Here is an 18,050-nt window from a genome sequence, read left to right as displayed (position 1 = left end):
CAAGGTTAAACCTTCGTCTTACAAGCCTGTCCAGCTGCCCTGACGATAACAGTTTGTAATCTAAATCTGAATGGCATTCAGAATGATTCCAGTGAGGCCTCTGCTCTGCCTACTGAGGGATGGATCCAGCTATAACTATGTCATAACACCAGAGTTTGGTCTTAAAGGACCTGTTAACACCGGCCCTTACACTGTGATCCAAGGCTTCTGGAAACAGAGCTGACATTTACTGATCTCTCTCTACACAAGAGACCAGAAATGACCCAATGCTGTGTGTGTGTGTGTGTGTGTGTGTGTGTGTGTGTGTGTGTGTGTGTGTGTGTGTGTGTGTGTGTGTGTGCGCGCGCGTGTGTGGCTTGTTCCAGACTCTTTCTCTTCCTTCTACCTCTCTCTGTGATCTCCCCCCCGCCTCTCAGGGGTCAAACACAGCTGTCTTTTGCAACATGTCAGCATTTCAGACACCTGTCTGTCTGCCTCTCAGTCTGTCTTTCTGTCCGTGGAGATCACTAGATAGCCAGGCCAAAACATCACGCAAAGCAACATCTGGAATGACGCAATGTATTATCCTTTGTCTATCAAAGCTGTGTTCATATGAGTCCTCCTACTTGATGACATACAGAGGAGTCTTCTGTTTATTACATCTGAGAACAAACCAGACACTGAGAAGTGATCATCTGGCTGTGTACCCAACCTGAGAATTTGAGTGCAAAGGGTATTTCATATTATGCAGCTACGAAAGCTAGGAAGGAAGACGCCCCCTCCCATCACAGCCATCACACATGACCACTAGGATAGACGAGGACCTGCCTAGGATGATTCTCCATGAGAGAGGAGGGACTTCTGGCTATTCGTATTCGAGTGAACTTGAATTGGCTCGGCTCTCATTCAGAGTCTCTTGCTCTGCTATCATTGGGGCCATTTCTTCCAAGAGTCCCAGTTCTGGCACCTCTAAACTAGGAGATACATATAACACTTACTATTACCCTCAACAATCACACAACGATCTATGCCTCACTGGTCCACTGCATGTTGTTGTCTTTGGGAAATCCGTTATGGGAATACTTCATATATAATGCTATGCTAGTCAACAACTATTTCTTCAACTACACAAACTTTGCAAGACGTATTTACGTATTCTGTTTACAGTCTCAACTAGGACAAATAATAAAATAAATGTAAATAAACAAAACCGTAATCATGAAACAAAAGACTTGTCTAATCAGAAGGGAAAAGAGAAAAAAATACTTTTCCGACGAGGATGTCTTGGAGGTAAGACGTCTCAATCAAAAGGCTTGACTTTCTGTTTATAATGCGGTAGACTCACCTGGACATACAGCTCTCTCAGCTCATACTGGAACTTCTTTGGGTCTGTTGTGATGGTAACAGGTCCGATCTCTGCAACACAGAGAGATCATTATTAATAGGCAAAACGGTTAACGTCTGTACCGAAATAAAAAACCTGAAAAAGTTTTCATATTTTCATTGGCAAATGGTTCAGCCTGTTATGTCTGAACATCCTGATCTGACCTCGCAATCTGAGATAGGCAGAACTTCCTCTCGGTAAACATTGAGGAAAGTAAATATGTCTAGATGATAAGGGGTCAGAGAGATGGAGACACACTGAACATATTTATGGCCAAGACAGTGAGTTCAGGAATGAGGCAAATTCTTTCTGTTCCTGAAGAAACAGCTGCTCTGTGAGTCAGACATAAGACGAGAAGATAAGAAAGACGCTTAAAGTCCTGAGACAGGAGAAGAGTTGAGAGCTAAGGGCTGTAAACTGTGCTGGTTGTTGGCTCTGGGAGTTTCCGTTGACAATACCTATTTCAAAAATAGGGTATGTTCCGACATGATAGAATGAAGTCTTAATATCTTGAAGTCTTTCAAATATAACATGGATTTTTAAATACCATGGCATTTATTTTATAGTTTATTTTGTTTAATTTTATCATATTATCTCTTATTGTGCAAGACTTTAACACTGTTGGCCTCCTAACTGTTTATTTCTATTCATATCTGAGCAAAGCCCAGTTCCCAGTGCCCTTCTGGCCCAGTAACCAATTCCCAGTGCCCAGTGCCCCTCTGGCCCAGTGCCCAGTTCCCCTCTGGCCCAGTGCCCCTCTGGCCCAGTGCCCCTCTGGCCCAGTGCCCCTCTGGCCCAGTGCCCTGGGCCAGAGGGGCACTGGGCCAGAGGGGCACTGGGCCAGAGGGGCACTGGGCCAGAGGGGCACTGGGCCAGAGGGGCACTGGGCCAGAGGGGCACTGGGTCAGAGGGGCACTGGGCCAGAGGGGCACTGGGCCAGAGGGGCACTGGGCCAGAGGGGCACTGGGCCAGAGGGGCACTGGGTCAGAGGGGCACTGGGTCAGAGGGGCACTGGGCCAGAGGAGCACTGGGTCAGAGGGGCACTGGGCCAGAGGGGCACTCTACCAGGACCAGCGTGTAGCAGCTACTCTGCTAGCGTAGCGTCCTTTGTTGAGTCTCTTAATGAGCTGCTGAGTGCAGAAGAGTCAGCCGGTGAGTTCAGCTGCTGCAGCTGTGATGTGGACTACGCCTGTTGAGGCAACACAAGCACATACATACACACACACACGCACGCACACACACACACACACACACAAACACACACACAAGCACACAAACACACAAGCACACAAACACACATGCACACACACACACATACACACACACACACACACACACACACACACACACACACACAACCATTGCTACTGCTCATGTAAGCATGTTGTAAAACAAAGGTCCCTTGTTAGCAGGTGGGCAATTACAACCGATCCCTGGAGGACAGGAGAGGGGGAAGCTTGAGCTGTCTCAAATGATCGGGGCAACTTTTGCCCTAAACTCGGGGAGCAGGGTTGAACAGAGGGCAAACAAAATAAAAAGCAAACCTTCACAAACAATTCAACAGAAATAGAGTTTCCCTCCAGATTAAGTGTGGGTCCATGGAGGTGAGGGGGGGTGGTCGTGGTGATCACAACTCTTTACAAAACTAACATGGAAATGTGTCTGGCGCCGGCCAGCGGAAAACCAAACGTCAGCCAATCCCTTCAGTTGGAAAAGCTGACATATTTTTCCTTGCGGGAACGTTCCCAGGACTCCAGTCGACACTCTCTGACTCGCTACACATCACTAGGGTTCCGTACCAGTACACCAGTCATCAGTAGGGTGCCGTACCAGTAAGCCAGCCATGTATGGAACCAACCAGGTGGCTCTGTAGTTAATATTCAGGCTTGGGATTATTCACTGGGATCCCACACATTTCCCTGCTGAGAATACAACATCGTTCTGTTTCCAGGAAACAGTCCCAGCAGGGATTTCCATGGCCCTTCCATTCAATGTTCTCTCATTAATGTTTTCCACGCAAAATCCGATCCGACTCGCCAGAGAGTTTGTCGGGGCCCAAGGAGCCGTCCAGAACATCGAGGAGGACGGTGAAGTCGATTTAATCGAAAAGTTGTTTGTGCTCGGATCGCAATCTTGATTTGGGAAATGCGTCCTTAAGTTCAAGTCTGAGAAAGCATTGCTGCTTTGCTTCTTGGCTACAACGAAGGATTGGTCTTGTCACGGAAAAACAGTCAACACTATTTCTGTTCATTTATTTGATTTTTTCATTCCTGGAGACTTAAACCTGGCCATTAGAACACACTGTTATTCCTCTCTGTAAAGGTGGATTCAAAGAGCTCCCCCATTCTGCCACTGTGACAATCACCTATTGGATACAGTGCTCACTGCTCAGTATCACTCATTTCCTTGGCTATTTAATGACACTAATACTCATGGAATGAGTAGAGTGAATGTGAAGTCATGAGAGGGATGGCATCTCCTCAGTTGTCCTTTCTCCCTCTCTCAGTTCATCTCTTCTCCTCCTCATCGCTCTGCCTCTCTCTTCTCCGTCTCTTCCTGCCCTGTTTCCTGCCAGCTCTTCTTGCTACAGAGATCTCTCTGTGTGTCGGCGGTAGCACTGAGCAGCAGAAACAAGCCGGCTCTGGGCTCTCTGGTTCAGGTGGAGGACGGCCGACAGCTCTGGGCCGTAACTCCTCCATCGACCCGTCTGGAGAAACACACACCAGGCAGACACGCTGTGTAATCAGCATGCTGCTGGAGGTGAACACACCCACACACCCACACACACACACACACACACACTCACACACAGAACTGATAACTCCAGTGCGTCTGATATATCAAACTACATATTTAACAATTACTCAACCCTGAGTGGAAGCAGATGGATCCCAGCAGTTATCCCACCACCAGGTGGATCCCAGCAGGTATCCCACCACCAGGTGGATCCCAGCAGGTATCCCACCACCAGGTGGATCCCAGCAGGTATCCCACCACCAGATGGATCCCAGCAGGTATCGCACCACCAGATGGTCTGGAGCCATACACACACAGAGGGCCTCATAACGTCTCCCCCTCACAGACGTGTCTGACTGTCTGTCTGTGTGTATTATTTTTGGCAGTGGTAGATATCACCAAGATGTTGAGATATGTTGCATTTAGAAAAACTCCTTTGCTGTCAACAATTTAACAAACAAAAGAGTCAAAAAACGATATGTGACTCTGCCTGGGAGTGATTCAGAATCCGACAGCTATTTAATTTAGGAACAAACATCAACCAGAACAATGCTGTACGAAAAGTCACGCAGACAAGGAAAATAACCAGAGTGGAGACAAAACTTGGAACAAGCAACGAAATGAACCGAATGACTCAAGCCAAGGGTGAATAGGTGTTAGCACAGGATTTTAGCAACCTCGCTACCGGCAATCGCAAACCACAAACTCAGAATGGTGGGCTCATAAAAGAAAGAATCGCATTTAATTTGACCTTATTATCGCGTGCCGAGCGTGTGCATCCGCCTCGCAATCTGTTCCTAGGAGACGTGGCCTCCTAGGAACAGCAACAGTGAACTGACACACAATAGCTGTCCTTGTGGAACAGGAAGAAGGCCAGTAAACGCTGTCAGCTGCTGGCCGTCTGGGCCCATGCTGACCACAGCACCAGAGATGATTCTGATGATGTGAGGGATTTGTTAAATGAACCACATTAAACAGCAGAAATAGAAGTGTTTGTGTGTGGGCCGACTGACACAGACTCAGTGTCTGAATGCCTGCCGCAAGAGACAAGGCCCAGAATACATGGCAACCGGCAAGAGAAATTAGCCCTTAATTTAATGTTTTAATGATGTTGGACCTGCTGCCGGGCATGAGCCTCATCCCTCTCTGTACAGCCCTGTCTCACCCTCTCTGCACAGCCCTGTCTCACCCTCTCTGCACAGCCCTGTCTCAACCTCTCTGCATAGCCCTGTCTCACCCTCGCTGTACAGCCCTGTCTCACCCTCTCTGTACAGCCCTCTCTCACCCTCTCTGCACAGCCCTGTCTCACCCTCTCTGCACAGCCCTGTCTCACCCTCTCTGTACAGCCCTGTCTCACCCTCTGTGCACAGCCCTGTCTCATCCTCTCTGCACAGCCCTGTCTCACCCTCTAACCCCAGTAGACAGACATCGGTGTTTCTAAGTCAGGACATTGGTGGTTGTCTGTGAGGTCTAAACCCATCTACCATCCGTCAACAGGGTTACACAAGACGCTCTGCTGCTTCCCACAATGCAACAGAAGACAGGTGTTGGTTGTGTACGTCGTCCAGGAAACAAGAGGTTTGGGGATTAGTGGTAGATTAAGGAGAGGAGGAGAGAGGCAGTAAGAGGAGGAAGGCCGTCGTAGTCAAGGCATCAAATGATGACCTTTCTAGGGTCAGGAAGGGATTTAGAAATAGGAAACCCTCCTGAATGTTTTTCACTTTGAGTCCAATCACCAAAAAGGACAAATTGTTCTTGTTTTAGAGTAGGACTTCAATGCCAGTATTTACAAATGAACAAATGAAGAGCAAGCACTAGGGGTATGATACGGGTCAGGTATGTTTTCACGCTTAGTGTTGGAAAAAACCTAGGAAGGGTTTTGGAGAAGAAAGGTTCCAGTTTGTTACATTGGATGAGAGTGTTTATTTTAAAAAGACATTCTAGACAGGAAGGCGGAGGTAAGCTGAAAAGCAACAGTTGCAAGTCTACAATACTTTCGACCACACACACACACACACGCACACACACACTCAAACACACAAGGTTTCAGTTGCATTTCACTGCAGAACTGTAGGTACTGGCTTTCAATATATTTATCTGTACTAATTTTACTAGGTAATTCTATATTCTATATATACACAGAGAGACAGACAGACAGACAGACAGACAGACAGACAGACAGACAGACAGACAGACAGACAGACAGAGGAAGACTATATGATGAAGGAAGGAGAGATGTAGTATAAATACTGAGGAGGTATGTCAAAGAGAGAAAGAGAGAGAGAGGGGGGGGGGTACATAGACATTCTCGACCATGTTCATTTTGTTGCTTCAGTTTATTTTAACACCAGTTTAGTTTAATTCAATACTAATCAGAATAAGGTTATATCAGAATATGGAAAATAGAGAGCCAAAGTTGAAACAAAAGTTTGAGCGAGCAACCAAATCAACCACCAAAAACGGTGCCTCTGGGGAAGGATAAGAGATATTGGTACAAATCCAGTTACAAGCCTCTTCCATTTTACCTCTATGGAATGCCTGTCCTTTATCAGGAAGCACGATCTCACAGGGCACATTTACAGATGAATTTATATCAAAAACAAATAATGTGGAGCAACAGCTTACAAGTTACAAATATGATGAACGTGTTACATTATATTTTACAGTCCTTAAAGGACATGATGTCACGTTATTCCTGAAGCACCACCCCTCCAATGGGAACATTGCCCCTGGCATCTGATTCACCAGAAGGTAAATCTAATCGACCTGAATGAGGGATTCCAGCAGCATGATGAAAAGCCATAAAATTATAATGAAAATCTGAGCTATAAAGTCCAATGAGGGGGAATCTTTCCTTTTTTTCCTTTACAATTAGAGTCTAGACGACTATACTTAGCCTCTAATTTAATATGGCTATAAAATGAACCTCTTATATTCCTTTGATGAAAGGACCAAAAGGCAGAAGTAATTCAGTAAATATATATTTCGGTACAGCAAGCCCATCGGAGCCCTGTACCAGAGGGAGAAGTAGAGACTAGGTTCCTACTTCCAACAGGTCCAATGTTCTTTCCAAATTGGCATCGACTGCATTGTAAATGATGATGACCAATACCCTACACCCTGAACCCTTTACCCATGAGGTCAACATTTTTTGGTAACCTAGCCACCTCAATCATCTCAAAAGTACGTTGGAAGTTGAAAATGGGCACTTTGGGGAGGTGTTCTGTGCATCCGGTAAATGTATCAGTGTTCCTGCTAGTCTAATCTGTGGAGGGAAAGCCATGTTTCAGAGTAATGTTGTTGACTACGTGTCTAGCAGCCCACACGATGGACACATGGTAAGACTTAGCAGTAGGTCAAGAAAACATGTCTGATCCCCAAACAGGAACAAATGACCTTACACATGCTCTGCAAAACATGTTATTCTGGAGGGTAGGGGTCAGATTCCTTGGGGATGCATTAAATCACAGTTCAATTTAAGTATCTATGTATTTTAGGATCAATTATTAGATCCCAGAGATTAAGAAACAAAAAAACAACCTTTAAAGAAATGCCTTATGAAGGACTAAAATCCCTTCAATATTCCCTTCTATTCCAACCTGAAGCCATTGCTGTGATCGCTCCCCATGACGGTATAGTCTGAAGTTCATGGCCTCAGTAGTGCATGACCTAAAGAAAACAAGTCTTACAGGGTCAGCCAGGATGTTTATCACCAGAGATTAGGAGGGCTGGAATTCAGACAGGGGTGTTCAAACCCTGGAAAGGTCAGGACCGGGTTGCTGAACCCAGAAGACCCCAGCGAGAGCCCAGGGCCTGTAATACACATACAGGGTGCTCAATATGGAGGTTGGGGGCCTGATGGGGCTGGTGAAGATACCCCTGAGACGCCTGATGGGGCTGGTGAAGATACCCCTGAGACGCCTGATGGGGCTGGTGGAGATACCCCAACAACACAAGAGAAGCCTCTGGATTCTACCACCAATGTGCTCACAACCAGCTGTCTACAGCTAGGGGTCAATGATGAGATATCTCTGCTTAATATGCAGAGGCACCTGCAGGTTTCCAATCTTTACAACGTGGTACAAATCTCTCTTCATCCAGAGAAAATGTAGTGGACCCCACCGTGGAGGTGCTTTTGATGCTTTTTGGTTTTCATCTCTTGTGTAACCGCCTGTTTAGATAGAGAAAATATCTATCTATGCATCACGATCTCTCAACCATCTTAAGAGAGGCTTGTGTAATAAGGCCAATGTGGGCCTATTGAATGATATAAACAGGAGATAATACACTCAGAAATTTGATGCAACAGAAGCTTGAGGAGGGCTGCTGGTCGGGTATCAACATCTTTGAACTCATCAGATGAGGTGAGCACAGAGGAAGACGACCAAAGACAGCTTAGCCTGAAGCTGAACCTCAGAGACGTCGTCTTTAGGTCTGTAGGTCAGGCTTCTCCTCTCTCCCTCTCTCCTCCCTCTCCTCTCCTCTCTCCCTCTCTCCTCCCCTCTCTCCCTCTATCCTCCCTCTCCTCTACCTTTCTCCTCACTTTCCTCTCCTCTCTCCTCCCTCTCCACTTTCCCTCTCTCCTCCCTCTCCTTTCCCTCTCTCCTCCCTCTCCTCTCCTCTCTCCCTCTTCTCTCTCCCTCTCCTTTCTCCTCCCTCTCCGCTCCCTCTCTCCTCCCTCTCCTCTCCTCCCTCCCTGACCTCCATCCATGCCGCCATTGTTCATCAAAACGAAGATGCCAGCGATGCCCCTCAGGGTTATGGATGCCCCTATAGTTTAGGGTTATGGATGCCCCTATGGGTTATGGATGCCCCTATGGGTTAGGGTTATGGATGCCCCTATGGGTTAGGGTTATGGATGCCCCTATGGGTTATGGATGTCCCTATGGGTTAGGGTTATGGATGCCCCTATGGGCTAGGGTTAGGGATGCCCCTATGGGTTATGGATGCCCCTATGGGTTAGGGTTAGGGATGCCCCTATGGGTAAGGGTTATGGATGCCCCTATTGGTTAGGGTTATGGATGTCCCTATGGGTTAGGGTTAGGGATGCCCCTATGGGTTATGGATGCCCCTATGGGTTAGGGTTAGGGATGCCCCTATGGGTTATGGATGCCCCTATGGGTTATGGATGCCCCTATTGGTTAGGGTTAGGGATGCCCCTATGGGTTATGGATGCCCCTATGGGTTAGGGTTAGGGATGCCCCTATGGGTTATGGATGCCCCTATGGGTTAGGGTTAGGGATGCCCCTATGGGTCAGGGTTAGGCCGCTGCAGTGCGGGCCATAAGCCCTTCATCCTCCTCCTCCTCTTCCTCCCGCAGCAGGGAGGTCCTTCCTCCACAGCCGCTATCAGGTATGCTCTCCCGTTCCAAGATGAAAGCTGAGGCTGGTGACCCCTGACCTGTGATCACAAAGCTCAACGGGGTCGAAAACTATTGAACCTCGAGGCGCACGTTGGCTCCTCCCAGATTACAGGCCGTCTTCCCGTCCCCACCCGGCACTTTGGGTCCCAGATGAAACCGCCACGCTCGGTCTGAAGGCCCCGCCCTCCACTTGGCATTCCAACCTAATAGTATCATTACTGACGCTGAGCCCCCTGTCATCTGGGGGCGGGGGGCCCGACCAATCCCAACTAGAGGAGAACATGGGTAGAATGTTGACGGGAAGGGGAAGAGGGTGTGCTGGGGGGGGGGGGGCGGTTAATGAAGGCTTCTTTCCCGGGGATGAGCTCCTTTGATCAGGCAGGTTAGTTAGAAGTCCTGCCATCATCTCCTCTCATCTCTCCACACCCAGGGACCAGGGTGCATCTCCTACCTCCAACCCAGAGGCTGGCTGGGGGAGGGGGGCTGTGGACAGTGCCCTCCTGAGGCTGGTCGACGATGTAATGACCCGCATGAGATCACACGGCCCTCAGAACCACCCAACGTTGTGTATGAAGCACTTTCCAAGGAAGCACTAAAAAGGGCTGAAAACACAACAAGCAAGTAGAGCTAAAAAGATCAGCTGATATTTGGGAAACTGTTATATAATATATACAAAGTACAATACATAGTTTGTAGTTGTTGTGTCTTTGTATGGCCCTTAGCTTTAAAAAACACAGTGGGGCCATACCTATGTTAATGTGTGTTTATTACTGTAAGTGTTAAGTATACTGGCATTCCACTGACCCACAGCTTTGACCAGCTCTACACACACACACACACAGACACACACACACACACGCACACGCACACGCACACACACACACACACACACACACACACACACACACACACACACACACACACACACATTTTCACAGGGTAGTGTTTATGAGGAGCAACATGTGTGCGCGGACGTCAGAGGAGGTAGAGAAGAGCAGAAGCAGAGGATTACTCTGAATGAAACTCAGTGAATGGTTGAGACTAACTGAAAGGGCCTCAACCAAAGGCCTGGAATCACAGCTCCCAGTCTAAAGATCAGCGGCTGTTACCAGCTACCAGAACACATCCTCCAAGCATGGAGGTCCCATAGACTGAAACCTACAGACTGAAACCAACAGACTGAGACCTACAGACTGAAACCTACAGACCGTAACCTACAGACCGAAACCTACAGACTGTAACCTACAGACTGTAACCTACAGACTGAAACCTACAGACTGAGACCTACAGACTGAAACCTACAGACTGAGACCTACAGACTGAAACCTACAGACTGAAACCAACAGACTGAGACCTACAGACTGTAACCTACAGAATGTAATCTACAGACTGAAACCTAAAGACTGAAACCTACAGACCGTAACCTACAGACTGAAACCTACAGACTGAAACCTACAGACCGTAACCTACAGACTGAAACCTACAGACTGTAACCTACAGACTGAGACCTACAGACTGAAACCTACAGACTGAAACCTACAGACTGAGACCTACAGACTGTGACCTACAGACTGTAACCTACAGACTGTAACCTACAGACTGAAACCTACAGACCGTAACCTACAGACTGAGACCTACAGACTGAAACCTACAGACTGAAACCTACAGACTGAGACCTACAGACTGTAACCTACAGACTGTAACCTACAGACTGTAACCTACAGACTGAAACCTACAGACCGAAACCTTCAGACTGAAACCTACAGACTGAGACCTACAGACTGAAACCTACAGACTGAGACCTACAGACTGAGACCTACAGACTGAGACCTACAGACTGAAACCTACAGACTGAGACCTACAGACTGAGACCTACAGACTGAAACCTACAGACTGAGACCTACAGACTGAAACCTACAGACTGAGACCTACAGACTGTAACCTACAGACTGAGACCTACAGACTGAAACCAGACTGAAAACTATTAAGATACTGACATCTTTGCAGTAAAGCTACATCCAAATTATGTTTATTTTTTCTTTCTTTCTCTGCCGGATGGGACACAGCGGGGGGGGGCAGCTCAGAGGGGGTTGTGTGGGAGGGTTCCACGAGGGACCACGACATTCAGGCCCAACAGCATGCGCACACACACACACACACAGACACACACACACAAGAAAGCACAAACAAATTGGGGGAGGGAGGAGGAGGGGGGAGGGAGGGGGGGAGGGAGGAGGGGGAGGAGGGGGGAGGAGGGGGAGGGGGAGGAGGGGAGGGGGAGGAGGGGAGGGGGGGAGGGGGAGGAGGAGGGGGGGAGGGAGGGAGGAGGGAGGTGGAGGGGGAGGGGAGGGGGGGAGGGGGGGAGGGGGAGGAGGAGGGGGGAGGGAGGGAGGAGGGGGAGGAGGGGGAGGGGGGAGGGAGGAGGAGGAGGGAGGGAGGAGGAGTGGGAGGGGGGGAGGGGGAGGAGGGGGAGGAGGGGGAGGGGGAGGGGGGGAGGAGGAGGAGGAGGGGGAGGAGGAGGAGGAGGGGGAGGAGGAGGGGGAGGAGGAGGAGGGGGGAGGAGGAGGGGGAGGAGGAGGAGGAGGAGGAGGAGGGGGTCTGGGGTTAAGCCAACAGTTGGCGGCGGCCCCAGGGTGGAGTGTGCTGTACTCATCATTACTCTGATCATTACTCTATACCCTTGGGGGGGACCCATGCTGACATCCTTGTAAACATTAGGAAGAACATCTAGTCAGTGGAACCAGGAGACGTCACTACGACAGGATCAGGAGCACTTCACCCCAGGAGGACAAATACGTGGACAGCTGAAGGAGACGGGTTCTGAAGGTTAGCAGAGCCGTCCCGGGGCCTGGAGGAGCAGATGTGTTCTGGGGATCCAATAGACGGCACGGCTCTTTTCTGTTACATCACATGTATGATGTCACGGTCTTATATTGGTCAACAATAAACCTTCTCTGTGCCACTGCAACAACAACGGATGAATGTGTTCCCCATGTGTTATACGCGGGGTGTATTGAAACATGGCGCACACGTTGAACTTCAATGAATTCATTGTTCTTGGCGCAGAGGAACGAAGCGATCACGGAGGAAATGTGATTCTCTGCAAATGCTGAAAATGAGCATCTGAGTCCAGCACACATCTGGTATCTCTCTCCTCCTGCTGTCTGTTCACTACCTGGCCCCCACTGCAACCCCCCCCCCCCGTTATAATGACTGCATCGTCCTGGGACAGCGGTGAACCCATTGGGAAATTCATTAAATCATTGACTCTAACTTTAATGTGTGGTCGGTGTCTTTAGCATACACATAAGCACGCATTTTCCCTCTCTCTCTCTCTCTCTCTCTCTCTCTCTCTCTCTCTCTCTCTCTCTCTCTCTCTATATATATATATTCCTATTCATAATATACCCCCCCCCAACACACACGCACATGCACGCACGCACGCACTCACGCTCACAGCTTTGTAAGGTGTTGTGGGACGCCGTCAGACCCAACATTTATTCATTCTTTCTCTAATAAATGGTTGCTGCTGGCTTTTTGTAGACATGGACTACCCAGCATCAGTCAGCAGAGACCCGTGATGATACTAAGAGGGAGAAGATCACCAAACCCAAAGTCAATGGCGCACAGTAACTAATGCGGAATGCTAATGATAGTGGGAACAGCAGAACATCTGTGGAGAACAGAGAGCGGCCCCAGGGGGGCTCTCTGGTGGAGGTGTGAGGGACATCGGGCATGCAAACAGTGTCAGCAAACCATTCAATCTCTCACATTTTAACGTGGTTTTGTTAGGCAACTCAAGTGGTAAATTCGGTAAATGCCTCACTCATCGTGAAGATGACCCAAACTTCGCGCAACATATTGTACAGCGCACGGAGTGTGGAGACGCTGAGTGTTGACTTGGGTTCTGGTGTCTTATTGTGTCGTCCTACCTGGATCGTGAAAGGGGACAAGCGCGAAGTTGTACAGCGGTCTCTTGGGTCTGCTCAGGGACGTCTCCAGTATCTTAGACGCGCCTTCGATCACTTGGACCAGGTCGTCGTACATGGAGCCGGTCACATCGAACACGAACGCCAGAGTGGATGCGCCCTCTGGGCTCTCCTCCGGTTCCTCCGGCTCTGTTCCCGTGTCTTGTCCCGTGCAAAAAGCTACTAAGAGTTGAGAGAACAGCCATAACAATCTGGTATCCATTTTCTTCTTCAACAACCTTTAAGGGGTTACTTCTTCACTTGCCACTCGCAACCTCAGGTTGATTCTGGAGATAAATGCAGAGACATCAGGCTCCCAAACGGGCCAGAATCAGCTCGAACTCTGTTATCTGCAAGAGAGCCAGACCTCTTGAGGTGTCTCCTTCTGCAGAACAAACTCCCCCAAAATCCTGAACCTTTTGCGTCTTCTTACTTATCTGAAGTATCTGTCGAGTAAAGGACTGGCTGAGTCTTGCGGTACATATACCACTTTGGGGAGAGGGGAAGAGAGCCCCGGCAGAGCTCTGCCCTGATTGGACCAAGGTTTTTGGAAGCATAAATGGGACCCGTGCGTAAACCTCACGGATTTAGCCCCGAGATTTAAGCAGGGAGGACAATGGCGATGCTTACCGCTTAAGAGCACTGCAGGCTTAAGTAAACCCGTGTTAAAGGCAAACAGATATGGGAGGAAAAATTATGTGCCTTATCCTTCAGCATTGAATGTAATTATTTACAACCGAAGTGTTGTGTGATGTCTGTACAGTATTTCCATTCCTGGAAGATGTTTAAGTGAAAAGCGTTTAAAGGTTTCTTGATACAATAAAACAATAAGTCGAGACTTGAAGAACAAAAGACCGGCCTTTGGCTGCTGGGACAGCTTGGTCTTTCTCTCTATCGCCATCTAACGGCTGAAATCCTAGCAATTCGATGTAACGTTACACAACATGATGACTTACCCCGCGGTTTATTTCTTGACCTTATCTTTTGCATAAATGTATTGGTAGTTTGAGAAAGTATTCCTGAAATAACTTTAACTTAGTTGAATAATTTATAAAGTTATATACATTTATCAAACATAAAGTATTAAATAGATTAGTAAGCCTATAATGTGTGTGATCCACACATTCCATCCATGGTACGGTCAACCAAAACACTGAGAGTCAACATCTTTTTGGCCCATTCCTCAAACTTAATTTCCTGTTGATGTTCCACTTATCCAGGACCCAATCCCACCCTGACCCTCAGTTTTAGATTTCCACAAAGTGGAGCCGCTCGCGGCGGTCGCTGGCGGTCTGAAGCCCGGCCCTCTGCTGACAACACAACTCAGAAGGAGACGTCTCATTGTGTCCTATTACATGTTGGATGGATCTGCACACATCACACAGATGTAGAAGCATAAATAGCAAGTATAACTGTGCATAAAAGAACAACTGGTTCAGTTTGTGTTTGCCCCATTTTTTGCTTATATGGGGTATGTTGGAATTGTTTAATAAAATAGAACGCCTGTGTACTTTTATTTAATAAAATATGTTAACATCTATAGCTGCTTTGATGACCATTTCAAAGTTTTGTTTTTCCTTATTCTTTCTGTCCAGGCCAATTTGAAGGCTAATGTGGTTGCTGTCAAACTCAATCTAAGTGCACGCCTGGAAAGCAGACCCTAAGTGTTTCCGAGCCGTGTCAATAAGCTTGACTTTAATCAAATCGGGTCCGTCTGAGTTCTGGTTCTCCATCTGTGTTAAATCCCAAAGCACACAGTGCTCACATGGTGATCCCCTCTGATGTGTTGACGTGTTAACGTGTTCGATTAAGACTCTCTGTTCTGCCCGTCGGTGTTTTAATGCTCGTAGGCTACATATTACCAGGGTGCGATTTGCCGGTGGGGATGGTGGGGATTATCCCCCCCTCTGGTTTACACGTCCTACCCTCTGCTGAATTATTTTTATCCTCGGTGGGGATAAAAATTATCCCCCCCACCCAAAGTATTTTCACCATTACATCGTAATAATTAACAACCAAAATACACAGGGTCCGTCTTCATTTTGAAACATTTTAAAATGTTTCTCAAAATTATCCCCTCCTCTGGTTTTTTCACAAATCGCACCCTGCATATTACTAATGCCAGATACAATTAATCCTTTTATCGTGATAGGTATATGCTATTAGTGTAGAAAAGCATGTTTGGTATTTTCAGTCTTTTTAAATATTTTTTAGAGAATATAGCTTCATTAGTAGATCGCTCTAATTCTGCCTTAGGTATTTTGTAATGGAATGAATGTCTTTCGGTAGGCCTATGTGTGTCTGTCTCACTACAGACACTCATAGGCCTACCGAAAGACACCGCCAACCACATAGGCCTTACGTTAGAAATCTAGTAGTAGACTAGTAATGCAGTCAGACGCTAGAGGGCGCCACTCTACCTCTAATGTCCAACATGACGCGATCGTCTTTGCCTCACGTGTAGTGCATGGCCTCTGATGACTGCGGCACAATCAGCCTGGACTGTACTTACTATAATATACAAAGTTCCATGCATGATAAGATTGAAAGTATGGGTATAGCTGTTTACATTTATACTAAAAATGATTGATGACTATACACTATTACTATAAGAAAAGAGTGTATGTCACTTCTAGCGGCCATCCCTGTTTGTGGAACATTTGTTGAACCAATTACGATACTAGAAACACCACCTCTTCGAACCACATTCAGATTCTCAAGAGAGAGGTTCATGCAGCTCATGGTTCCACCAGGGAAAACCTCCCTTAGTCTTCATTGGTCTGTGCATGCAAAGCTGGGTGGAAAACACTCAAATGACCATCCAAATCTGACACCACCGATACATTCAAATACTGCGGCCACTGCCTGTTCCAAATAAACATTTTGCATGACATTCAAATAGAGGTAAGAAGTCAATTGGAAAGGATTTTGATTCAGGGCCAAATTACCAATAACAATTGCTGAGATACACCTGCCTGTAAAAACATACATACATCGACATCATATACAAGTATGCATGACCCCTTCACACAAGGGTGGTGTGTGTGTGTGTGTCTGTGTGTCTGTGTGTGTGTGTGTGTGTGTGCTCGAGCTTGAGAATGTGTGCGTGTCTGTGTCCCTATCATGAGTGTTGATGATTCTAACAACAGGCGCATGACTCATGAGCCCCCCTCCCACCTGCCCCCCCCCCAGACCTCTCAGACGAGCCCAGGGCCACTCCAGGCCTGGCCGTCTGTTACCCAACAGGTCTAATCCCAGGGTCAGTCGCCACATCCCCGCCAAAGCCCCTCTATTGTGGGCTGTGAAAACCAGCACGCCACGAGCTCACAAACATGAGGCCACACACGCACACTCATTAACGCACACACACACACACACTAACACAAACACTCACCAGTAAGAGCCTTTTGTGCGCTTCAGTAGGTTTTTCTCCCTCTCCCGTCCTACCCTTCTCGTGTGACAGGCTCAGGCAGTTTGTGTCAACACATGGCAAGTTATTTTCCTTCCATGTTTGACTGAAACATATAACATAATAAAAAATATGAATTATTGTAACATTATTATTACAAATTGATATAGCCTCTTTGAAAATAAACAAATGTCTTCACATATTAATAATTGTGATCAATATATTAAGAAAATCATGAAAGGGATAAAATAAGTCAAATGAAGACCATGAGAGAATCCATCATAAGAACCTGTAGGGCGAGTCTCCCATGGAAAAAGACATGTTGGGAGGGGTACGGTCTGCTGAGGCTGAACCACTAACCCTGGGGGACGGCCGTAGGGAAAGCAGGCTGGCATCCTGTCAACCCCACCTGACCTGACCAACGCCTCTACCTGTTCCATTTGCTCCCTTACGTCCTCGGCTGTCAGTCTTCAGTCTGTCCCTCTTCAGTCATGGTGTTGTGTGTGTATGGGTGCGTGTGTGTGTGTGTGTATGTGTGTGTGCGTGTGTGCGAGTGTGTGCGTGTGTGTGTGTGTTTCAGAGAAAGAACAACAGAGGGACTGAGGGAAGAACAGGTGACAGGTAACCAACGGTAACCACTCTGGTCGTCAGGGAATGCTTATTATTGCAGATATATCACCTGGAAACATCCATTTCTTCTAATGTATTATTTCTGATGGACTGGCTCTTCTTTGATCGTACAATTATGTTGGCAAATCTCAAGGGATGGAAGAGTGAGGGCGGACTATGGAGCGTCTGTTGACTCCGTGACGCATGATGCCGGGGTTTTAGGGTGGAATCCCTGGGGTTAGGGGCCAGCTCCCTTGTGTTAAAACAGGCTTTCAAACCAACTAAAGCCATGGCTGATAATCCCTCTGAGAGCAGAGACACTGGAAGTCCAAAGCCACTCAGAGGATTTGATACAGTGCATGATATTAAATATTACCATTGTTGGGTAATCGGTTATATATATAGTTATAAATAGTTAAACATGTAAGAAGGAGAGGGTCATCCTTTTCGAGACTAAAATAAGATGAAGTAGTGTAAATAATGAAGAGGTATGTCTGTGTCTGGAGAGTTGTGGAACAGAGGGGTTGAGGACATGTCCTGAAAATAGATGTATTATGTAATAAAACTACATTCACGTCCCTCTCTGACAGGATACCTGTTTCC

The 18,050-nt window shown here is 47.4% G+C and overlaps 1 protein-coding gene across 1 annotated transcript in view; it reads right to left on the bottom strand.

Moving 5' to 3' along the window:
* Positions 1-13,844, bottom strand: part of hmcn1 (hemicentin 1) — a 97,371-nt gene extending 83,527 nt beyond the window's left edge. Inside the window, 2 exon segments of the mRNA XM_079740369.1 lie at positions 1,325-1,395; positions 13,394-13,844. Of these exon segments, the coding sequence (XP_079596495.1) occupies positions 1,325-1,395; positions 13,394-13,652 (330 nt within the window). The 5' untranslated portion in view covers positions 13,653-13,844.
* Between the last annotated feature and the right edge of the window lie 4,206 nt (positions 13,845-18,050).

This window comes from Pollachius pollachius (genome assembly GCF_949987615.1).
Source record: "Pollachius pollachius genome assembly, chromosome: 7".
NCBI lineage: Eukaryota > Metazoa > Chordata > Actinopteri > Gadiformes > Gadidae > Pollachius > Pollachius pollachius.
This window is presented reverse-complemented; position numbering and strand designations above follow the sequence as displayed.